General features: G+C 40.5%; 1 protein-coding gene across 1 annotated transcript in view; it reads left to right on the forward strand.

The window, feature by feature from the left end:
- Window positions 1-26055, forward strand: part of LOC101854936 — a gene marked incomplete at both ends in the record, with an annotated part of 275129 nt that overhangs the window by 23424 nt on the left and 225650 nt on the right. Inside the window, 13 exon segments of the mRNA XM_013080473.1 lie at window positions 1885-2020; window positions 2617-2810; window positions 3851-3934; window positions 4404-4511; window positions 6240-6347; window positions 8278-8461; window positions 9908-10045; window positions 21059-21164; window positions 21626-21680; window positions 24282-24394; window positions 24683-24738; window positions 25091-25302; window positions 25595-25696. Of these exon segments, the coding sequence (XP_012935927.1) occupies window positions 1885-2020; window positions 2617-2810; window positions 3851-3934; window positions 4404-4511; window positions 6240-6347; window positions 8278-8461; window positions 9908-10045; window positions 21059-21164; window positions 21626-21680; window positions 24282-24394; window positions 24683-24738; window positions 25091-25302; window positions 25595-25696 (1596 nt within the window).

Genomic DNA, 26055 nt, shown 5'->3' on the forward strand with positions numbered 1-26055 from the left:
ATTGTTTGAGGAAAAAAAAGGACATGAAAGTTTACAATGATTTTTAAGGTGCAACAAAATTAGGTTGCATTTTAAAGCTCACAATGTTTGACTTGAATGCAGCATTTGTCACTTCACTATAATAATGATCTCTCCATACTATTAGAAAGGTCGGAAAAGACATTTGGAATATCTGGTGCTGTTCTTGAGTGGTCAAACTTATCTGGGTGTTCACTGTCTGTTCTTAAAAACAAAAAATACAGTAGGCCTATGACCCGGATAGGTAGAACACATATTACTCGAAATCACACATTCATCGAGCTGTGCTTGCGGTCCTGTTTTTTTTTCTTCTTTATCTTTGCAAGAAAATTTCGTGAAGCTCACACACAAACACGGAATAGTCGAACAAATTACGCTGCCACAGGATTGTATTCCATCTCGAAGTTACCAGTCTATTATTAAAAAACAACTATGCCTTGTATAACGAAAGAATTTAAGAGGTAAGGCTTTAATTTGACAGCGGTTCCCTCTTTGTGGTATTCCCTTCCACTGGTTTTAAGAAAGTCACCAACTTTGACTGCATTTATATCTGGTCTGAAAACATATTTACTTAGATCCCAGTTTAGAAACTACTGTTGAACCTGCTCAAATGGCCAGCTTAATAAGACAAACATCTCTAAAAATGTCCACATTCCAGTTTCCTCTTATAGCTTGTTCACTTTCATCTGACCGAGATTAAAACAAGGTAAAAATGAAATAGCTCTGTTTAATCTTCTCTGATCATTGCATACAGGTTTAAAAGTTGGATAACCAACAGAATCTAAAAGCTCATTTATAAAGGTCCCTTTAAACTAAGATTCCAACACGTTTTCTTTGATGTAAACCTATAGCAGGTAAAAAATAATAATAGGGGATTTACTGCATACACCTAAGACCTTTTAAAGTTGACATGTTTTCCTCAACACCACACTCTAAAGTGTGCCTAAGAAACGCAATTCAAACAACGGGGTGAGTAATTTCAGAGACATGCGTGGAGACATCTAGACAACTGGGGGGTGAAATTTACAAGCTTACACTGAAATGTGGGGCAAGGAGATGTCACTGCCTCAAAATGAGCACTTTGTTGGCAAGGTTACTGCTAATCATTTATTTTAGTGATCCTGTGCTTGCGTCCAAAGAGCGGTTTTTAATATAGAGCCCAAAGAGAAAAACTTTAAACATTTTATTTCTTGATCAAGATTTTTGGAAAAAATATTTTTGCTTAGACGCTGGCCTGCCGAAGTGTTTGTGGGCTTAGGTAAATAAAGAAATGAGTTAGAATTTTTGTAACACAGTCAGACCAAAGTTAACAAGCTATAGTCTTTTTTTTTTACATTATAAGGACCCTGTGTAAGACAACCTTTTTCCTCCTCGACGATTGGTCTAAGACGATTTTACTTGTAGTTTGATTTTTCTCTCAACAACAAGTGTGATCAGTAGCCAGAGCAATTGTCTTTTTGTGTATGTGGTCTTTGTCAGATTACGAGTGTATAGATATTTAAAAAGATTATTATATGTTGAGAGGAGTGAGTGCTATAAGAGTGATCTTTATTATTATTAGTATTAGTAGCAGTATTATTATTATTATTAGTAATAATAGTAGTAGTAGTAGTAGTAGTAGTAGTAGTAGTAGTAGTAGTAGTAGTAGTAGTAGTAGTAGTAGTAGTAGTAGTATCATTATTCAAGATGTTCAAAATAATTTGAGATACAAAACAGCTAACCGTTAACCTCCATTTCTTTTGTAAATGTTATATAGTATTGAATACAAGGAGGGATAATGAAAAAGAGCACGACTCTGACATCATAGAATGTTGTTGCCGGTAGATGAAATGACATGACTGGTGTTTTCCACCTTTTATTTCACAGTGTTCCTAAGGTTTGAGATAGACAAAGACTTTAATGCCAGTGACAGCTGGGCTGTGGAGGTGGCTGTGAGAGCCAACATTTCGGTACATCTTGTATCTTTGTACTCGGAGTACCACATTGCCGTCGTCCATGTGCTGTAAGTCTATAAATATAGATTGATCCAAATGTTTGAGGGAATAAGGTGGAGAGACCTGGACTGTGCCTTACTTTTGTGTGCATAATGCGATTGTGGTAAATAGAAGCCTTGAATGTCAGAGGGCACTTAGGAAGAACGGAGAGAATGAGGAAGTACAAGGAGGAGGTTGGAGCTGGAGATGAGGGACTGGATGAGAAGAGGGATTCACAGCATATTCAGAAGTTAAGAGACTCTCTGAGATTCTAGGCTTGAGTTTGTTTTATTGTGTAACTTTGCAAAATGAACTTGTTTGTTCCTTTCTTGTTACTGTGTTCTCCTGTATAGTTAATTTGAGAGAGTCTAGGCTCTCTCTTCTCTAGTTAATCCTTGAACAAAGGTATGGTGAAAAAAAAATGGTCCAGTTATATCTAGGTGTTGGGAGTTGGTCTGAGGGTGAACTTGACGTATGTTTTGCTGTTTGACATTTGTGAAAATTGGTAAGATTTTATGAAGAAAAATTATTCTCCTTTTGTTTTACTGTTCGTGTTTACCAAATACTGATATTGAACATTGCTGTGAGCATGACACGCACTACGTTTGTGATTGGCTTCCTACAGACCAGGGAGCACTGTGGTCATCATTCGGGTGGATACAGACTCTGACTGGGTGCAGCATCTGCTAGAGAGATACATCTACAAGTCGTTCCTGGAGCAGCCAGGTTCAATCTCAGTGGATGACACAGTGTACTCGGTTGTGTCTGTGAAGTTGTATGAAGATGAAAACGATGCCGTAATGGACCAGGGAGCATTGAGTAAGTTTGTGGACATAGTTTATTGATGCTACTGGAAAGAAATACACTTGTTATGGGCATAGTTAGGGAGGGGGGATGATTTTCATTGTCTACAGGTACTGTGTTCGCCTCTCAGTCAAAAGGTTCCGGGATCGAATTCTGCCAGGGACAGAAACATTTTTGATTGTCAGAAATATTCCCCTTTATCTTCCTTTTCTGTTCTCTAGTACCGTTGTGTCATCTGCTTCATCACCACTTTCTCCCCTGTGCTTCTCTCCAACTTACCCGTGACTTTTTTCTACTGTTAGTTCTCGTTCCTTACAACATTGTTGCTGTCTTTAAGCCACAGCTCAGGTAAGATCTAACAGCAAGCCTTCTTGGATCAGGGCATAAAATCTCAGAGGTCTCGTGTGCAAGTTAGGCACGTTAAATATCTTTTAGTGGCCTAAAATCAATAAGAGTAGGCCACCATGCAGGCAAAACTGAAAATAAATTCCTCTCAAAACTGAAGATACTCTAGCTGGTAAAAGGTAAATATTGAGTACCTGTGAAGTCAGGATGTAGTTACCTGAAGTCAAGGGGTTCTAAGAAGTAAGAAACAAGGGCACACATTTTAAAATCAGTTGCACTGTAGGTTGAAGAACCAGCAGTTAATTACCTCTGAGATCTAGCAGGGAAACACAAAGAAGAAAGGAAAGGAGTATAGTTTGGTTTGAATAAAAACTACTCTTAAGGCAAATATTATAGAACTGACTGAGGTGAGACTTTGGGGTAGATCGAGAGTGAGATTTTGTCCTCCTGTGTATCCTCATCCCACAGAGCAAGTGGTTTTGACATGTAAGGCCTGTTTCCATGCTGGGCAGTCGCTTGTGTTGTCTATTAGACAATCATGACTGTTTTCTCAGGTAAAGAACAAAGAATTCATCTTGTGGTTTGAGAAATTACATTGATGAATTTGTGACTTGCCTAGGTTTTCCAGGAAGATAATTGTACGAGTAGCTAGTAAAAAATTCAACGAGGTATGTAGCTCAGAGTAACTGTTAACTCCCTTTCCTTTCCAGAACTGCACACTGTTTGCGACATGGGTTATGAATGTCCAAAAGGTTCCAGGTGTGTGGCTACTGACTCTCATCCCAAATGTGAAGGTAAGAGAGGAATAGAAAAGTTTGATTAATTGATGCATTCATCCCTGAATCCATCTCAGCATGTTTCTACCAGGGTAGCTGTCTGAACAGGCTATCAGTATGTCTTTTTGTCCTTTTTATGCCTCTCTGATTAAATGATTCTTTTCTCTCACCATTCATTTTCTCAGCCTTACTTCATCCTTTTCGTCATAATATGTGGGGTATTTGGTAAAACAATGATTGAAGAGAAATTGTCACTTGTCTCTTGATTTGTCAGATGACAGAAGTCAGTTTGTACCTTACTATTTACTAAATGTGGATTTTGGAGTGCTGCCTCCCTCCCACCTCTTCTTAATTGAAAAGTAACAATGTTAATTGAGAAGAGATTGTGTGTGCAACCCCCCCAAAAAAACATGAAAAGGGAAATGAGTGTAGATGTGCAATAAACATAGAAGGAAGCTGTGACTTTGCTAAATGCCTGTTTCTTCAGCCCCATGTGACTATGGAGAGTTCCGTGAGAGGGATGCAGGCTGTGAGATGTGTCCTAACGGAACTACGACACTGGTCCCAGAAGCAATATCCCACCACATGTGTGTCCGTAAGTAATTGTCCGTGTACACTTATGGTTTTGTTTGTTGAAGTGGAAAGTTCTGCAAGATATAGTTATGCTTCTATCTGTTCTCTCCTCATAGTTAAATTTTTGGGTAGTAATAGGGGAAAATAGTGCAAATGTAATGATAATAATAATAATAAAAATAATAAATGACATTCATATAGCGCTCAACCCAATTAAAGTACACAGGCTCTGAGTACAGTAGTCTCCGCCTAAACGCACGCCATACAAAAGCATGCTCCGCTCAAACGCACACTTTTGTCATCGGGACTGACATGTTTTTTGATTGGTCACTGGAAATGTGTCTTTGAGAGAAGGTTTCTGACTGGTGTTTGGGTGACCGCATGCAATGTTGAGTTTTGTTTAGACCTAGGCCTATGATGTGCAACAGTCGTGAATGCTGTAAAACATTAGATAGGCCTCTATAGGATTAAAGATTAGTCAAGTAAACCTAATCAGCTGCGCTCAAAGAACTTATAAAGTACTTGTTCAACGAATCACAAGAGTAATATTTTTCTGAAGGTAGAGATCTATGATTCTGATGTCATCCATAAAGTCGGGGTGGTCGCTTGGAGAGCCTCGTGGCTGCGCTGTCGTCTCTATGACTATCACCAACAATTTCCCCTTTGGCTATCTGTTCCTGACATTTTATGGTGCATACCATTACTTTGAGTCTGTTTTTCTGCCCCCCCCCCCCATTCAATCCCTTTATATTCTTCAACGGAGTCGGGGAATCCTTCTCAAAACCTCGAAACAGTCTTGTGTCGCAACATTATTGTCCCAAAGTGACCCCCGCCCCAAAGGGAGGTCACTAGAATTACAAGTCAATGAGATGACAGCGTCCCTTCCTCCCTTTGCAAAGGTTCCTGTAAACGCACGCTCCGTGTAAACATACGCCAAGGAGCCCTCCCGAGCACTGTGCGTTTAGGCAGAGACCACTGTACTTGTAAAGATTTTTCTGACTTAAAAACCCGAAAGATAATGGTGTAACGTGCACTTTATACTGATTTGTTACCCATGGATGCAGAAGGTACGTGAGAAAAACAAGCAGCCCGCTTTGCAAGGAATGGGTTAAATAATTTGCTGATCACCCTCAGTTCAGTGCATCAGATGCTCTGATAAATGCAATTCATAGACAAGGCGTGACTGCGTGACAGGCTCGACCTAATGATGGGTGGGTTGTATTTTAGTGTTGGAACAAGCACGCGATAGGCCTGATCTAGGCCTACTGATTCAATAAACTGAATTGAGAAATGAGCTGACGGGCTGCAGACATTAGATGCAGGGGTGATGAAATCATAATATGCTTGAAAAATGTATTTTTTCTTGAAGATTGACATGTAAGGTGCTGGTAGTGAACTGATCTGTACATGCAGTTAAGATTATCGTCACTGGTTTAACTTCTTTGTTTGTTCATGATGTCACAAACAAGCAGCATCGTCTCGAGCAGCAAATAGTGAATCTTTGGGGGTGTAATGATCAACTCCTGCCCGCTGGCAGTCTGTTACAGGTGAATCATATGTTCGCTCATTTATTTGTGTACCCTGGAAATGAGGGCTTGCTCATTGGCTAATAAAAATTTTACAGGTAGAACTTAACACTAAAAGAAAGACATGTTATTTTTTGCTGTGCAGGACTGGATGGAATCATATGTGCTGTTAGGAAGAACAGGCGCAGATAAGCTCTGATTGTTTTCATGTCATGTGTCCTCAGGCAACTGTTCTTCGGGCCAGGTGTTGAGTCTGGAAACTTTAGAGTGTCAAGACTGCCCAGATGGTTTCTACCCAGACTCTTATCCTTCTGTGTGCTATGTCAACTCCAGTAAGTTCCAAGGCAGTCAGTGTTTTCTCACACTGGGGATATAGACAAAGTAGCCATGACAGTTGTGTAGAACATGTGTTCCTGTCTTTGGGATTGCATAGATAGCATTCCTCCCCATAGTGCTAGTGCATAGCTGGCTTTATTTCTTCCTCTTACTTCTATAGTTCAACACAATTCCTGATCAATGTTGAACCTTTTGCCTGATCACGGCGTCACTTTTCGCCCGATTCTGTTACTTTTAGTTCGCGTGACTCAGCAGCCTGACGGAGCTCCCCGGCTCGGGGTCACGGGGTTAATGAGCCCTGAGGCGACTTTGCCGGTGTCGGTCGGGAAGTTCGCATTTTTGACTATGTTTAAAACGATATAACTTCTTCCCCATCCCACACAGCAAACCATTACGCGAATGTACTGAAAGCTCAATGTCTTGAGATTTATTCTGCGTTAGAATGGTTAGTTTCTGTGCCTTAGTTTTTGTTCTAGACAAGTGTTTGTAGAGTACCCAATTTGTCCTATTTTGGTTACAAAGTTATGAATAAATGATTGTTATTTTAAAAAAGGCACAACAGATCTCTCCAAATTCTGTGTTAAACTGACTACGAATATCATGTCTTTTACCATGAGAAATCTTAAATCTGCGGTAGTAGTAATAGTCAAGTTATAAGAGAAGAAAGATGCACATCTGCATATTTTAACTAAAGACGATCAGCGTTAGCTCTTATCTTACTATTAAACAAGAGAAAGTTACTCTGCGTTTGTTCATGAATCATGCTGTGTCTGTGGCAGCCTGCATACAACTAAAAAGATATAATATAAGCGATTTAAAAAACCACAAAACCGTGTAAATACATGGGTAGAGATAAACTTCTAGTATGGAATAAAAATAACGACAGCTAAAACATTCATTCTTAGTTTTTGTGTAGGAAATATGCGCTGACACAATTATGCATGTAAAGAAATCAGTCACATTGTCAGTTATTGCAAATGGTCATAGAAACGTAAAAAAAGCTGGAAAAGTCTGGTGCTGATTCAGTGTCCCTGGAAAGCTAGAAATTATTCTTATTACCCAATTACGAGAAGTCATCCCTATTATTCAGTCAACTTACAAAACCTAGACTTAGCGTTTTAAGAAAAGTAAGCAATTTCTGGAGTGTAACAGATACTGTTCGTGTATTAGATCTACGTTGAAGATATATTCTAGCACTAAAATCGATTTGTACTTTTCATTGAGAAACTTCATGATAACTTTTATAAACTTTCGAGAAAATATGCGAATATTCATGATTATATTAGACACATAAAGTTGTATTTGGAGGAATTACTTCGTAGCGAATTGTGTGCCCGATGGATAAAATTGCAAAATTACAGCCTTCTATTATAAGCGCAGATACCATCTTTTCTGAGTATCTGCACTAATGTTATGTCGTTCATATTCCAAAAGTTCGACAGATTTTGACGATGCGTTTTTTAAAAATTGATTTTTTTTCATTCACGCTAGTCCAAAAAAAATTACAATTTAGCATTGCCGACTCCAGCGCGTCTAACGAAATAACCAGACAAGTTACAACATCCGTTCTTTTTTGAGTCTCAAGAGCAGAAATGCGTGCTTTGGGTGCAGTAAATGAGAATTACCATAAATACAAGGATGCACCTTAAATTGTACGTTGAAAAGTACCAAAAATTAAGTCGGCCCAGACAGAGCGGCGACAGGGAGCTGACCCCCGTGACCCCGACGTGATAAGGCGCCCGGCGGGGAACCCCCCACGGCAACTAAAATTCCACTGCCGGTGCGCCGTGTGATATAGGAAAGTGGTTTTCTTTGTTTCTGAAATCTACTTTTGACAAAGCATTAATGTGTATGTGTGGATGATGATGATGATGAAAACTTTGAATGAACTGACTTGATGGCTGAATGCTTTCCTTGCTCTGACAGCGCTACCTGTTGAGAATCGCAGGATGGACATCCACATGACAGTAACACTTGTGACCAACAGATGTGATGAAGAGAACACAAACTTCAGCAAAGCCAATGTCACTCTTGGGCTCAAGGACATGGCCAGAGGAGTGATCTCTGCAAGATTTTACATGGCATACTATTTGCCAAGAACTATATACCTGTGAGTCTGCAGGGTTTTTTTTATGGGAAGATATTCTTTTTGTCTTGTCTTATTTTTGCTAGTTTAAGGGGAGGAGCAACCCTTGATTTTGCCGATTTTGGGTCAGGTTATGCACTTTGAGATGTTGGCTGAATTTTGAATATCAACCAGTTCTTTGCAGTATTTTCCCTACTCCTTCCTTAGTTTTCATCCTTTTGACATGAAACTTTCAGGAAACATAGATGGCAAGGCTGCCTCCAATGTAACAGAGAGATATTTGCGAAAACAATCCAACAGTTTTCCATTGGCAAGCGGTTACGCAACCGAAATTTAGAAAAGTTTTTTTACACTAGGAAAATTCTCGTATTTTAAAAATATTTGGCCTTACTGAAAAAAACTTGCTGTTACACTGATAGGGTCTCATTCAGGTATACTCTCACCACATTCGGTCAAATTTGGTCAGTAAATAAGAAAGCCTTAGGGATTTGAAATTCATTATTTTCGAGATGGCGGCCATTTCCATAGCAACCGCTATAGCTATACCAAATTAAAATTGCGTATCAAAAGATTTTACTGTGCCTAACTTATATGTGTACTTAGATTTGATCTTGGGCAACAAACATAGGAAATGGTACTCACGGGTCTGTAAATGTGGTGTGTTAAAAGTGGGTGTGTGCGACATCGTACAGCTTCATGTATTATTTTTATCATTCAGACAAAAGCCAGTATGCATACAGAATTAATATAATTTTCCTGCTGTGCTCTATTATCTTTTTCAGAATTGAATACATTTCTTGGTATCAGTTGAAGTTTCCTGGTCTGAAAGTAACATGCAGTAAAATTCTAGTATGTGGTGAACACTTCCCTATTTTTGCTCGTTCTGGAAACACTTTTATCCATTTTGTTTAAACTTGAAATCAGTAAGAGGACAAGAGGTGAAGAAGATTTGTGAGACAGCGTGGTGAAATCAGGCGCTCATCAAAATAAGGAGAGTGGAGAAACTGGCATTTTTCCACGGGTTTTGTTTTTTGGCTCAACATCTTTCATGCCCATTAGAGAACACATTTCTGTGTGGATTTTACTGAAAAATGTTGATTAAAGGCATAAAAGCTGTAAATTTTCTGTTTCCACGAACTCTCAAGCTCAGGAAATCTCTCAACTTTGGTGGCCATTTTCTCGCTAATTTTTACCTCTGAAACCAGGTTTCCCCACCTTCTTCAATCGCAAATAGCTTGACTTCTATTCTAGCTAGATGGATATTTTTTTAATTGAAAGTAAGGCAAATGAATAAGCTTTCAGATGATATCAATAACTCCACATGACCAAAAATTGATGAGCGCCTGATTCCACCACGCTGTGACACATATGTTCATTGTGAGTGGAAGAGCAATGTGGTAAAGTATGTCTGTGACAGTGTTCTTAGTGTCCTTACTAAGAAAGTTATTTGTACAATATGATTCCCCACAGTGGTCTGTGTGAGCCAGAGTGTGTGAACATTCTCTCTGGCCCTCTGAATGAGAAGGAAGTGTGTGTCCCAGACTGTGGAGGGACTACCCCCTGTGACCGTTTCCTGAGCAAAGTCAGTGTACAAGTCTACAATGCCTGGTGAGAAGTGAACCTTTGGTCTTGCAGCTAACAAGTGACTGGGTAGAAAAAGACATTTTCTTGTTGCTATGAGGTGGTTTAGTTTCCCTTTTTAGGCAAGCTACACTATATAAAGCAGAAATGGACAGGATGAAGCAAAATATATAAGGTCTTTCAGAATGTAAATGGGAGGAGGCAGGCTTGATTAAAACAGGTTTTAAAACATCAGTATATTCTGGAGGAAAAACCCATAAAAGAGTGGCAGAAAATTTATTTGATGTAGCAACAGCAAAGAGCAGCAAAGATTTATGTGGAGTGTCTTATAGTCATTGTGGCTAAATTGGAAGGAAACCCATCTGACATAGATATCATCCAAGTGTATACACCAATTTCAGAGCGTGGCAATGGGGAAATAGAGAAATTTTATGGAGACCTTGATAAGGCAATGAAACAACTAAAATCTCAAGATGTAAAGCTAGTCGTAAGGGACTTTAACGTGAAAGTAGGAGGTAGGCCTACAAACATAGAAGATATAGTTGAGCCATGGGGAATGGATAAAGAGAATAAACACATCAAATGATTCTTAGGATGGTGCAGGGAAAATATTTTCATGAACTGAAACACCTTGTACGAAAATTGCCCAAGAAGATATTATTCATGGAAAAATCTGGTGATAGAACTAGAAGCCAACAGACTTCTTCCTCATTTAGAAATGTTTTAGAAAGGCAGTAAAATCATGAAAATCATTGCCAGGAGCAGATTGTGACAGTGACCATGTACCAGTCATGTGTAAAATTTGGATCAGACTGAACAAACATAAAAAGTCATAGTACCAACCCAAATTTGAAATGGATCTTTAAAAGAATAATCAAGAATTGAAAGAAAGTTTTTCTCTAGATGCAAGCAGCAAGTTTCAAGCTCTGGAAAACATAACTAAATCAGATGAACTATGTTGGTAAATAAAAAAATGCAATAAATGAAGCTGTGGAAGAAAACATCCCCCAAAAGCTAGGAAAATAAATAAAGACTGGATGACCCAGGACAAGTTGAAACTAATGGAAGAGAGAAGGCAGACAAAAATTAGATGCGGGAAGGTACAGTAGTCTCCACCTAAACGCACACCATACAAAAGCATGCTTTTCATCGGACGGGGTTTTTTACTCTATAATTTAGACGTACAAACGCACGGTCACTCCCTCTAAACGCACGCTCCGATCCGCGAAACATGCCGACAAGTTAAACTTGGCAAGGGGAAATTTTCACGACAACCTGCACAGACTGCATAAGACAAGCCTAGAATTTAATAGAAAACCGGATATTTGGTGAGAGTGCCCCTCACGCCGTACAAAGAGTGATGGACAGCGTTTACACACCCTACTTTCCACTGACGAATAGGTCTCGGTCTAGGGCTGTTCGGTTAAATGTTGGGAGGGGGGGATTGGGGGGACTGGAATGTTTTTTGATTGGTCACTGGAAATGTATCTTTGAGAGAAGGTTTCTGACTGTTGTTTGAGTGACTGCGTGTAATGTTTAGTTAAATCTAGCCCTGATGCGCGACACGCGCGAATGCCGTAAAACACTTGACAGGCCTCTATAGGATTTTAAAGATTAGCCAAGTAAGCCTAATCAGCTGTACTCAAAGAATTTATAATGTACTTGTTTAACGATTCACAAGAGAAAATGTTTCTGGGGGATGATTCTGCATGAATTTACAGTCGGGGGTGCTCGCTTGGAAAGCCACGTGGCTGGTCCGTCGTCTCTGTGACCATCACCACAAAGTTTCCTCTTAAGCTATCTCTTCCAGACATTTACAGTGCATATTCATTACATTGAGTTTGTCTTTCTTCCCCCCCCCCCCTCCCCATTCAACACCTTTGTATTCTTAACCCCTGTCGGGGAATCCTTCACAAAACAATCACGTGTCGTCACATTATCTGCCAAAATGACCCCCTCCTTCCAAGGGAGGTCACTAGAGTAATAAGGCAATGACATGACTGCGTCCCTTCCTCCCCTTACAAAGGTTCATGTAATCGCATGCTCCGTGTAAACACATGCTAAGGAGCCCTCCCGAGCACCGTGCGTTTAGGCGGAGACTACTGTATAAATAAATGATCAATGTTAGCAAATAGAGAAGAATCAAAACAAAGATAGCAGATATATGTATTCTGAATTAAGTGGGATACAGAGATACTTCAAATACAGGGCGCATAGGATCAAAAGGAGCAGATATTTTAATGGACAAAATGGATGTCTTATACAGATGGTCAGAATACGTAGAAGAAGTATAGTAAGACCATAGAGGCCAGTGATAATGAAATAATAAATGGATCACCAATACTGGAAGCAAAAGTACAAGTTTCCACTAAGAAGGCGAAACAAAGAAAAGCTACAGAGCCAGATAATATCCAGGGCTGTAAGTGATTGTTGCACCAGAAGAACTAGGCACTGAAATAACAACAGGGCTCTTAAATTCTTTCTATGACAGCGGTGCGATTCCAGAAGATATGATGAAGTCAGTCTTTATAACTTTACCTTAAACAGTGGGTGCCTCTGAGTGTGAGATACATAGAACAATAGGCTTTATGAGTTATTTTGCAAAAATCTTGCTGTGAGTACTCATGGGAAGAATGAGAAAAAGTCTAAGACCAAAGATATCTAGAACACAGTTCGCCCACTACCTTGTCAGTAAGAGGTGAAACCCCTTCAATGACGAAGTGTTGCACACGGACCTCAACCCTCTGGGATCTGTGTGCAACATCTACTTTGGTGTATCTTTCTCTTCTCCTTCCCTCTTTCTTTCTTCTTCAATATCTCCTTCCTCCTCTGACCTCATGTCGAGAAAAAAGCTAGAGGTCACCCATCCCACAGAGTGGGCGCCTTGTTGACCATGAGGTGCGACGCGTGCGGAGGGAAATTGGGTACCTGGAGGTTGGGATGAGATCAGCTTGAGGACTGTCCCTCACCAACACACCTCTTTGGCCCAGGTTTTCCTCTTAGACTTGAGGATGGCACGGGCATGCAACTCAATTGATTGGGAGCTGATACCCCTTCAGTCCCTGAGTCAATATTGACGGGAGGGTCCTGTAGAGTCTCGTAAAGAGTTTAACTCTGGGGTAGCCCTGGCACAGCTCCGGCTATCCGAGCAATGTGCCCCCTTGTTGGGCTCGATGGTGGATAGGGAGCCCCGCAGCCGAACCAAAAATCAAAACACCTATGGAACCAAAACTATCTCAAGACCCTTCCACAGCTCCCTCACATTAAGAAGTCTCGGCTCATGGAAGCGAGGGCAGCCGCCGAGCTGAGCAAACAAAATGGAAAAAGGGCCTTTGCTGCTGCCTCTACCCCCCACCCCCCCTCTTCCCAGGGAGCTTCCATGGCAGCCGAACGTGGCCATCTCCAGTGCAGAAGATACACAGAAGAAGTTCACAGATCTGAACCTTTATAAGACAGGAGATGCACTACGGCAGGTTCTAGGATACATCCCAACCCACAAATGTTCAGAAGCTGTCCTCTGGTGCACTCCTTGTCAAGTGCGCAACAAGGACAGAGGTGACCAAACCATGAACTCCACAACCTTTGGCGGTATTCAATGTACATCCAAGCGGTACCAGAAATTGAACTGTTTGAAGGGCGTCGTCTGCAGCCATGAACTGAAGGGCTGCAGCATGAAGGAAATTGTGGCAAATTGCAAGGGCGTGACCCACGACCGCGGGATTACTCTACGTCGGGGGGAGACCACCCTTGAAACAAACACAATCATTCTGACTTTTGATTCGTGTCATCCTATAGCCACTGTTTGGGCATCTTATTTGGTCCTTGATGTGCGTCCTTGTGTGCCAAACCCTCTGTGCTGCTCCAAGTGCCTGAAGTTCGGCCATAGCCGGTCATGATGCCGACACGCAGCCGTCGGTCCTCATTGTGGTATGATCGGGAATCGTGAAAAGGAATGCAAGGCTAGTCCTTGCTGCCCCAATTTCCATGGCCAGCACACAGCTTTCAGTAAGGATTGTCCGACTTGGCTCCAAGAACATGCAATCCAAGAGTATAAAATGCGAAATGGCTGGTCATTTCATGAGGCCCGAAAGACTGTCTACCCACCAGTTGTGACCCCGGTCCCTGGCTGGTCATATGCAAAGGCAGTCTGGCTGGTCACGGGGTCGGCCAGTACTTCTACTGCCAACCTCCCAAAAACCACGGTCAATAGGCAAGTCTCTGTAACAAGTCTAAAAAGGTCCTTACTACCTCTGTGGCTCCCACCTTTTAGGTGCCACTGTCTAACCGCTTTGGGATTTTTGGGAAGGATGGGGTGGACTTCATCATTTCCCCTCTCTTCTATCCCTTCTTCCTCTTCTTCCTTCTCAAGCTCCATCCCTCTTATGGAGTGTCAGATGTCCCTTCCCCCCTCTCCCCAGCCCCGTCCCCCCCATTCCCAGCCCCCTCCGTCTACTCCACCTCGCCCTACCCCTCCAACTCACACCCCCTTACCAATTGAGGATGACAGCTCTGATCCCCCTCCCGGGTCTGTCATTGGGAAGGGCGGAGCCAGTCACTCCTCCCCCAAATCCCCTACAAGGCTGCCGCCCAGTCCAGGACAGCAGTCTAGAAACTCCTCTGCCTCCCCCATATGGAGAAGTCAGTGTTTCTTCGAAATCAGGGCCTATGTGCTCCAAAATAAAAAAAAGCCCTCATAATTGTAGTCATGCAATGGAATGCCGGTGGACACCAACCTTCCATTGCAGAATTGCCACACTTACGGGCCACACTGTGCCCGCTTGTGGCCTGTATCCAGGAGACAAAGTTCACCCCGTCTTCATCTATAGACTTAACAGGATTTACTGTGTATCATCTCATTCACACAGAAAACCAGATTGCTTCTGGTGGAACCACCATGTACACCGACTACAACACACTTCACAGACAAGTACATCTTAGAATAACCCTTCAGGCTATTGCTGTATGGGTCACCTTGCACAGACCAATCACGATCTGTTCAGTCTATATCCCTCCAAATTATCCCCTCAAAATAACTCAACTAAATTATTTAAAGCTATAGCTCCCAAAGCCCTTTATTTTGATAGGTGACTTCAATGCCCACAGCCCCCTTTGGGGAGACAAACCCACGGACCAGAAAAGAAAAATAGTAGAAGATTTTTTATTTCCTAATAACATCTTTTTATTTCATAATAACATCTGCCTCTTAAATGACTTACAGAAACAGATTCACTTTTGACACTTCATCATTAGACCTCACCTTTTGTACCTCTGACCTAGTCCCAGATCTTGAGTGGTCTGTGCTGGATGACCGTACAGACCATTTCCCTATTCTTCTAAAATACAATAGCCTCCAAAACAACCCGATCCCAGAATGCTTCAACTTAAAAAAAGCACACTGGGACGGGTTTGCCATTGAATGTTCCCTGATTCTGAATCCCACTTTCGACCTCAACTACAACAAATTCCACGAAACGCTTCTAGAAATATACTACAAACACATACCAAAAGCATCTCCTAAACCCCGGAAGAACAAGATCTAGTTCTTTGGGGAATGTGATGAAAAAGAAGGTAGAATATCAGAGAGCCGTCCACAACACCACCACAGAGAACAATATCAATTATTTGAAAGCTCGAGCTGAGGCACTCAGATGCCTCAGAGAGAGCAAAAGACAATTGTTCAGAAAATACATCTCCAAAAATCAACAGTCAGACACCACTCAATCAAGTTTTTTAAATCGGTAAAAAAAATTTGTATAGACGCACAGACACCATCCGGCACATTCAGAGGCCGGATGGAACCACAGCTGAAACACAGGTAGACATCGCAAACACAAAAGCTTCATCTCTCTCCAAACACTCATCCCAAGCAAACTACAACACCACCCTCCAAAACATCAAAACTAACAGAGAACAACAACACTTGAACTTCCACTCAAACAACACTGAAACCTACAGCGCTGACTTCACATTAGACTAACTAAAGTCTTGCATCTCGAACCTGGGCAAAACAGCCCCGGGTCTGGATGACATCCACAACCAGATCATTAGACATTTTCCCACAGAAACACTTACATTCCTACTAGACTTATATACTATGACACATGGTGGTCGCACTCCTTTCCGGAGTCTTGGCGTCTCGCCACTGTCATTCCAATATTCAAACCTAACAAAGACCACACACACCCATCCAATTACAGAACAATAGCACTAACAAGCTGTCTATGCAAACTTATTTAAAAAAATGATTCACAAGTGACTCATGTGGTTCCTGGAGAGGATGGGCTTGCTAAGCGGTCTCCAGTGCGGATTCAGGAAAACACGATCCACTCTTGATCACCTGGTCTGTCTGGAGACCTTTATACGCGAGACGTTTGCCAAAGAAGGCCACATGATCGACATTTTTTTAACCTAGAAAAAGCCTTCAATACAACCTAGAAATACGGCATTCTCAGAGACCTGCACATTCTCGGCATACGCGGTCACCTCCTTGCCTTCATTGGCAATTTCCTTAAGAACTGTTCCTTCCAGGTTCGTGTCAGACCCTCCCTTTCAGACCCCCACCAACAAGAGGAAGGTGTTCCCAGGGCGGCATCCTTTCTCCTCTCCTATTCAAAATTAAAATTAATTCCAATGTTAAGACCCTCCAAAATAGCATAGACAGCTCGTTATACGTTGATGACTTCCTGATATGCTGCCGTTTGAAGAGTTCTCAACTAAGATCTATGGAAAGGCAGCTGCACAAACTTGAAAAGCGGGCAAATAATAACGGTTTAAAGTTTTCCCCATCAAAAGCGGTTGCATTGCACTTCTGCCGATTCTGCCGATCAGGCAGATGTGTACTGCAGCCAGATTTGACACTATATGGGGAAAGGATTCCTTTCCAGGACCAGACTCATTTCCTCAGCTTTTTATTTGACTAGAAACTCACATTTATTCCACACGTAAAAGACCTTCGTGGGAGGTGCCAGAAAGCGTTAAACGCTTTGAAAATTCTATGGCATCCAAAGTGGGGCGGGGACCCAAAGCACCTTCTCCACTTGTACATCTCCCTTGTCCGATCCAGGCTTGACTACGGCTGGCAAGTCTACAGATCGGCAAAACCACACATCCTAAAAATGCTAGATCCAGCGCAAAACCAAGGACTCCGCCTCGCTCTAGGGGCTTTCAGCACTTCTGCGGTGGAGAGCCTCCAGGCAGAGGTATACGTACATCACTCACACTCAGACGCACAGAACTCTTACTACAATAATCAATTAAATAGAACTCAACACCAGAGAACCCAGCACACGACTGCATTTTTAAAACCAGCTCAGACACCATAAACAAGTTCTAAAACAACGAAAAACTCATCAAACCCTTCGGCCTCAGAGTCCCTGAGGACCTAAAAAACATACAGTTTTCCAAACAAAACATCCAACAATTTCTTTTCTCCAACCTCCCTCCGTGGCACCTCATCAAGGCAAAAGAAGACTTACAACTGACCACACACGACAAAGCAAGCACAAATACCAAAACATTTAAGGCAGAATACAAAAAATTATAAAAAAATACCCCGGTGCGGAGCTTATCTTCACAGATGACTCCAAACAAGACTCTGGTGTGGGCGCTGCAGCCCTATCTTCAAACAGTACACATCAGAGGAGACTCCATCTCAAAGCCTCCATTTTCTCTGCGGAGGCCACTGCCATTGACATGGCACTGGGCTCTGTAGAAAATTCTCCTTTCAAATCTTTCCTTCTCCTTTCTGACTCTCTGTCTTGCATCACCTCACTTACAAACTACACGCTCCTACACCCGAAAATATTTGGGCTACAACAAAAAATACACGCCTTGACTGAAACTGAGAAAAGTATCGTGTTCGCATGGATACCTAGCCATGTGGGCATCCGAGGAAACGAGCAGGTAGATCACCTGGCGAAGAAATCCTTATCCCTTCTGTTGGGATCAACGGCGAACACTCTCCCACAGACTGGCTTTAAAAATAAAGTAAAAAAGTACACCTCCAGTCTGTGAGAGAGCCTTTGGAAAAAACAAACAATTAACAAACTTCACAACATTTAACCCAAACTGGGACCGCGAAATCCTTCGGGCCTCTCCAGAAGAGACGAAGTCATTTTTACTCGATTTTGCATCGGACACACGGCCCTAACACACAAATACCTCCTTCAGGGAGATGAGAAGCCGTTCTGTGTCGGATGCGACACAGATTTTACCATTAGACACATTTTAACCGAATGTCTAGACTTGGGAGAGACCCGAAGGAAATACTTTAAATACTAAAAATTGCAAAATATTTTTTTCCGTCGTTGTTCCCAACAGAATTTTAGATTTTATGAAGGCCATTGGCCTTTATGCGAAATTATAAGGTGAAATAAAATTGTTGAAATATAACCTTAAGTTGTTTTAGGTTGAAAATATATTTACACTAAATTTTAATATTTTAACATTTTAAAATCTTTTAACTATTGACCCGAGCCCAGCCATACAGTGAACTTTTGCTAATAAAACTAACTTGTGTTTCGCATGCTCATATGACCTTATGCAGTTGCAAGCACTGCAAAACCCCATACTAAAGTAAAAAAAACAACAACTAAAACCTCTCAGAAAAGTGTAGAAACCACCCACTTAGATTTTTTTTATAGTATGTTTTTATCAGTATTTATTAAGGAATTTTCTAGAATACATCTAACAAGTGTTTACAAAAATAATGATCTGTCATGACAAATGGATACAGGACATTGTGCAAAAGTTGGAAAGTCTATGTTCAATAGTTTAGGAAATATTTGACAATAAGTCATGCCATGAATTTTTGGATGCACTATAGGACATAAAACTCCATATGATGCTAAATGTTCCACAGAAATAAAATGAATTTCGATGGCTTAAGATAGTTTCAATAAGATGAGCCCAATCCTGAGAAATAAAAACATCTCAATGACTACTAAAATTAAAGTTTTCAAATGCTATGAATGGTCAACCTTTATTCTTTACAGCTGTGAATGCTGGACAATCTCAAGACAGTGAAAATAAAATAAAAGCAACAGAAATGTGATTTCTTAGGAGTCTGCTGAGAATTTCTTGGACTGGATAAGAAATCAGTTGAGGTAGTACTTAAAGAAGCCCATGTGGGGTGCTTTCTGATAAAAGCAATCAGGGAAAAAGACAAATACAGTTTCTAGGACACTAGAATAGACCTAAAGGCCTGGAACATCTAGCTCTCGTTGGCAAAGCTGAAGGCAAACGAGGCAGGTGTAGAACCAGAGCAACCTACTTGGTGAGCCTAAACACATCGGTGGCGGGGAAAGATTAGGATAATGTAGCTTTTTGAGAGCATCTGAGCAGGGGAATGAATTTGAGAACCATGATCACTGATGTCTGTTGTATATCTAGCACTTGATGATGATGATGATGATGATGATGATGATGATGATGATGATGATGATGATGATGATGATGATGATGATGATGATGAAGCCCTGAGAACGTATTATAAAATATTTTTGGAAATTTTAGCAAGTCTCAAACTTTTTTTATTTTCTGCTGTACACAATGATGATGATGATGATGATGATGATGATGATGATGATGATGATGATGAAGTGGTTTTTGTGTTCACTGACACGTTCTTGTTTTCTGTGAGACTCATCATCATCATCCAGTGCCAGATCTGCGACAGACATCGGCGATCATGGTTTTCCCTTCATTCCTTTGCTCGGATGCTCTCAAAGAATCTACGTTTCCTTGATCTTTCCCTGTTACCCATTTGTTTAGGTTCTCTAAGTATGTTGTTCTGGGCCTACCCCTGCCTCGCTTGCCCTCAATTTTGCCAGTGAGAGCTAGATGTTCAAGACCCTTATATCTATTCAAGTGTCCCAAAAACTGCATTTGTCGTTTCCTGATTGTTTTTAACATTGAGTGTCCCACGTGGGCTTCATCTAGCACTACTACATTTGATTTCTTTTCCTTCCACGATACTCTTATTTATAACAGTCTCCTAAGAAACCACATTTGTGTTGCTTCTATTTTATTTTCAGTCTTTAGTGATTGTCCAGCATTCACAGCCATAGAAGGGTTGACCAAACATAGCATTTCAGGACTTTCATTTCGGTGTTCATTGAGATGTTTCTAATTTTCAGGATTGGGCTCATTTTATTGAAACTAACCGTAGCCATTGTAGTTCTCCTTTTTATTTCTGTGGAACATTTGGCGTCAGATGTTATCATATATCCTAGATATTTAAACTGTTGGACTTGTTTGATCTTTTCACCTTTGCTAATGAGATTACAACTAGGATTTGCTGCTTTTTTGGATATTACCATGCTTTCTGTTTTCTTTACATCCAACACTAATCCTTTACGTTCACTTTCTGTTACAACAGTATCTAGAAGCAATTGAAGGTCCTTTTCGGAGCCTGCTATTAAAACTGTGTCATCTGCACACCTGATGTTGTTAATATTTTCTCCATTTACTTTGAGGCCTGGACATTCTTCTATGTTTCTAAGGATTATTTCACTGTACATGTTAAAGAGGTCTGGTGACATAACACATCCTTGCCTCACTCCTCGCCTGATCTGCTTATATTCACTGTATTCTCAATTAATTCGTACAGCAGCGTTTTGGTCCTAATACAAATTTCTGATAATTCTTAGATCTTTTCCATCTAGGTCTAGCTTTTCCAGTACTTTAAACAGCTCATCATGTCTAACTTTATCAAATGCCTTTGAATAATCTATGAAGCATAAATACAGATCTTTCTGTGCTTCAATACATCTTTCCATTAACATTGTTAAGTGTGAATACTACTGCTGTAAATAAAAACTTTTCTGTTACCTTTAGGTGGTGTTGTTGTGAAAAAGAGAGTTTTCCTCTTTCCATGATGTGATTTTGTTGTGATGATAGAATATGTTTGTGTTACCTTGAGTTGGTTTTGCTGTCTACCTTTAATTCTGCCTTTACTGCTATGAAGTGGTGTTGCAATGGACAGACATTATAATTTGTATCAGTATGCAGAGTGTAAATTGTGTGTTTTTGTTCCTGCAGGGAGCTGGCACAGTCACTGACGACATCAGGACATAACCGTAGCAGTGTTGATGTTCTTTTGGAACACTTTTATGACCTAACCTCAATATTGATTGAACCTGGAAATGTAAGTAAAATAACTGAGATATGCATCTGACTTTTGTGCTATTACATACGAAATATCAAAAATGACTTTTGTAAGTTTTCTGTAAGCTTTGAAAGTGTTACGGTCAGCTTGAAAGATGAAAAGAAACATGGGGCACAATGTTGCCCGATAGAACTGTAGGTTTTTTTTTCATTTGCAAAAGTATAGTTCCCATTGGTGGAATGTTTGTTTTAAGACATGATTAGATTTCTAGAATATAAGGTGTATATGGATGTTTAGAATATAGGGTGTAATGTTGCAAGGCAGATGAAAAGCACATGTAAATTTTTTGTGGGGAGAAGAGGGAAGATAGATGATATTATGTAAACAGTCTGTTGTTTCCACATTGTAATGTATGGATGTGTATTATATTATGTGTAAAGGCTGATTACCTTTTGAAATATTCACGGGCGAAACATCTTTTTTTCTCCCCCCACAAACAGAATGAATTTGGCGTGCATTTTGAATTTCCTATCAAACCTGAGGTGACATTTGTTGGTAAGTTTACTTACTTTACTTTACTTTTCCGATCCAGCGGCCATTTGGGTTCTAGCCCTTCGGTCTGTCGATATGGCAAAGAATTGACAGGTTTTAATCAGCTGTGCTTTGTTGCTGTATAGAGTGTTTCCGATGTCTGGGAAGGCAGGTAGGTAGGTGCTACGCAGGTCACAAAGTGCTGGGCAGTTAAAGAGGTGGTGTGGTACTGTTTCATCCTGGCAGTCGCACAACGGGCAGTCAGGCGGGGTATCCTTGCGGATCCTATTAAAGTAGGAATTTAGTGGTATGTGTTGTGTTCGCAGGCGAAATATTGTGACTTGTTCTCTTCTACTCAGGGAATTTATTGCATCTTTAGAGTTGGGGGCTGTCATGTGTGCAAATACAATTCTTCCAGTTTTGCCCATTGCCCATCCATTCAGCCACTGTTCCCTGGTGTTGCATTTGATGATGTTCTTGGCTGTCTGTTGTGATACTGGGTTGTGTGGTTGTGTTTGTGATGCTCCCTTCTTGGCAAGGGTGTCTGCTCTGTCGTTTCCTGGGATGTTGCTGTGGCCAGGTATCCACTGTAGTGTCAGGTCGACCTCATAGGTCTGTAGGAAGGTGTTGATTGTTTGAGCCACAGATAGGCAGGCTGGGCTTTCGAAATTCATGTTTTCCAGAGCTTGGAGTACTGACTTTCCGTCTGTGAAGATAATAGTGTTCTTGATTTTGTTTGGATATATTATGAAAATGTTGGTAAGTTTCAGATGACTGTTGACGTGGTGGCAGAATAAAGTTATATTAAGCTTTTTCTCTAGTAGTTCATGAAGTGTTTGGCCTGTTGACTTTTCTACCTACTATAGTGGTCATCAGTGTGATGGGAATGATAAAATGTGAGGCAGCGTGGTGAAATCAGGTGCTCATCAAAATAATGAAATGGAAGAAATTAGCCTTTTTCCGCCGCTTTGACAATTTTTATCGAAAATGTGGGTTTTTTTGGCTCAGAACCTTTTATGTCCATTTAAGTTTCCATTTCTGTGTAGTTTATACTGAAAAACGTTGATTATCTCATTTGCTATGTATTATTTTGGCCTTGTGGACGAATTTTTTTTTGGAGGACGAAATGAGATGATGACTAGTGCGCAGTTCAAAGACTTTTGAGGTCACAAATGCGAATAAATATCAATATATTATACACCAAAATTTTCAGTATGATTTGTAGAATATATTTGTATTATTTATTTGTGGATATTTCAACTTTGGTTCCTGTAAGAGGCGATTATGCAACACAATTGTAATTGGCTGCGGATAAAATTTGAAAATAAATCGCCTCTTACAGGAACCAAAGTTGAAAAATACAAAAATCATTTGGGTTTTTTCAGAATTGCATTTGGAATAAACCTAGGCTCGTCTTGAGTGGTACTTTTTGTGTAATTTCCTCATAAAGTGATTTTTGGGAGAAAAAAATATTTTGGCAATTTAGATCTAGATCTAGAAGATCGGGCACTGAAAAATATTGATTTCTCAATAACAGAGAAATGGCAATTTGAGTCTAATAGTATCAATATTTTAAAGAATGGTCCTACATTTCTTTAGTAAGCAAAATAATGATACATTTTATTGTGTGAAAGTATTAAGACTGGTGCCTGGGCTATAATTTGGGCATCGTGACAAACAAAGTCGACTAAACTTTGAATTGTGTTTCAAAACTGAATCAAAACTTCCAAATTTTGGTGGAAATGTTATATTATAACCTTTATTTTAACATGGATATATATATGTGGATTGGAATTAAAATCCAAGCTAAAATTATAGGTCAGTTCTCGAGCCGTCGGGAAGTCACTTTAGCCGCGCTGCTGCCCACGGCTCGGTGTAGCAAATGAGTTAAAGGCACAAAAAATGTAACCTGTCCGTTTCAATGGACTCTCAGTCTATATAAATAACCGAATTTTGGCGGCCATTTTCTCATTAAATTTACCTCTGAAACCAAGTGACCACCACCTCCCTCAACTTCATAATATCTCAAATTATATTCAAGATAGATAGGTATTTTTTTCACCGAAAGCAAGACAACTGGACAAGCTTTAAGATGATATCAATAACTTCAAATGTCCAAAAATTGTCGAGTGCCTGATTCCACTGCATCGTGACACAAATCATTATAATGACCTACAAGAAAGTATGCATTGCTTTGTTTTCCCAGCTGAATTTCTTTTGCTGTTGTCAGCGATGTTGGTGATCTTGAATTTGTCCTTTAGAAGATATTGATGGTGTTCAGAGTACATGTTTGTGAATGTTCTTACTGTAAGGATTAATTGCACTCACTGAATGCAACCCTTCCTGGTGTATACTTTTGAGCTCAAGAACTGGAATAATACCAGCAGGGAATTTGAAGTGAGAATAGTTCTTTGTGAAAGACATTTCCTCTTTACAGGTTATCCTGAAAAGGGAACAAGTGTTGGGTCAGGGATGTTAAGTTACTGTGTGTCTTATTAGGTGTTGAGACGTAAAATAAAAAAAAAGCAAAATACATAATTGCTAAATTGTGTGTTCACCTTGAAGAAAGGAATCATGAATGTAGAGATTTGTTCCTTATGATGTATCCCTGACTTCTGGTGACAGACTACAAGGCGCGGCTGGTGTTCTTCAGCGTGGTCCTGGACAAACCTTTCAGTGATATCCGGCATCAGTGGAGTGACACAGCCTTCAAACTTGGAGAAAGAATGGGCGAGCTGGTAGGTGAAACTTTGGATTGATCAAAGAATGTGCTAAACTGTGGAAGAAGAGAAAGAATGAGTGATCCGAGAAGGATTTAGTGAAGTGCTTGTTTGAGAACAGAACAAGCAATGTTTTAAGTGTGTTAGGGCAGTGAAATTGAAAGAAGTTTGGATGGACTGGTGGGTGTGGAAAAAACTTAAAAAGATGTGTGGTCTTAGGCGATGAAGCTTTTTCAAGGTGATGTGATTTAAATCCCAGAAGATGACACGAAATGTCTAGTAAATAATCATGGTTCTTTATTACAGGCTGCAGAAGAGTTTGGAGATTTGGGCTATCTTTATGGAAAACTAGATCAGATCAGGTAAGTTTTGGTTCCTTATGGAGAATGTTTAAGTTGCATACAATAGATTTGATTTTGTTGATTAGGCAACAGAGTAACAATGCCTAGGTTACAAGGCTGTGTTCTTTGTTTTCTAAGGTTTAACTGCTTAGAACTGAATACAGGCGTACCCTATTTTAGTTTCCATGATATGGAATTTGCCAAAGATCTTGCTTCAAGCATATTTGGTTAGGCGTGGGCTGTTCTGTGGAGACCAGTGTACTTTAAAGTTGTCTTTTCTTATGTCTGTGAGCCATTAAAAATATTGCATAAATATTGTAGTCGAAATTGCAGTGTTCACGTTTACAGCTTTTCACTTTGTGACTTTTTGCAGTGACCATTATGATAAAAACAGCGGGGAGACCTACATCATGGTGAATTCTACAGGCGTATTTAAGAATTCTGTGAACAAGACTATGCTTGAAACCATAGCGCTAAGAATGCTAAGGGCTCATATCTCCTGGGATGGCCAGTTTGGAGAGTTCCAGTTCAGAGGCGGACTTGGCCTTTTCCGGACAGCAGAGGATCGTTGGAATGGAGTGCAAGGTGAGTGTTGTGGCAGATTACTACTCAAATCAACTTCTTATGTGAATACAGCCAGACTGTTGTTTTATACAATAATGGAGCACTTGATTGTTTTGAACAGTAATACAACAAGGAGTGACAGTGAACCAGCTGACATAAAATAGGGCTAAACTCCATCTGACTGATTTTTTCCCATGGAGAGTGTTTTCTTTTTTGGCGTAATTCTTGAAACGTTCCTGTGTCTTAGACAGAACTATGAATAAGATCAATGTTGTTGAAGTGTTCAGGCTCTTTACAAAATTTTTGTTCTCAGCTGTCAGTTGGTGTGATGTCGTGGAGAGTGTGGGCGTGCCACATCATTGTGGGAAGGAGTTCAACTGTACAGAGAAGACCGTGTTCAGGAATTGTAGCGGAGGTTTGTGCTTTTCCCTTGTAGGTAGCCATGTTGCAAATGGTGGTGGAAGACTGACAGCAATAAGTGTTATTTAGAAAAGTGTCTCTCCAGCTTATCTGCACTATGCTATGTTTTCATTGGGGATCAAAGCCAAGATATCTAAGATGGGCAGTACAACGAAATCAGACAAAACCAGAGTATGTTAGTGTGGAAAGGAGATACAGCTGATTATTTCATATTATGCAATGTTTCTTAAACCTGAGGGTTTTCTTTTGGGATAGAATAAGTTGCCAGGCCATTTTGTCTTATGTTTGACTGGTTGTAAATGTTTGACAGAGCCTTCCACACAGAAAAAATGATATAGGTGATTGGATCCTGTG

Source organism: Aplysia californica, unplaced genomic scaffold (genome assembly GCF_000002075.1).
Source record: "Aplysia californica isolate F4 #8 unplaced genomic scaffold, AplCal3.0 scaffold00088, whole genome shotgun sequence".
Taxonomy (NCBI): domain Eukaryota; kingdom Metazoa; phylum Mollusca; class Gastropoda; order Aplysiida; family Aplysiidae; genus Aplysia; species Aplysia californica.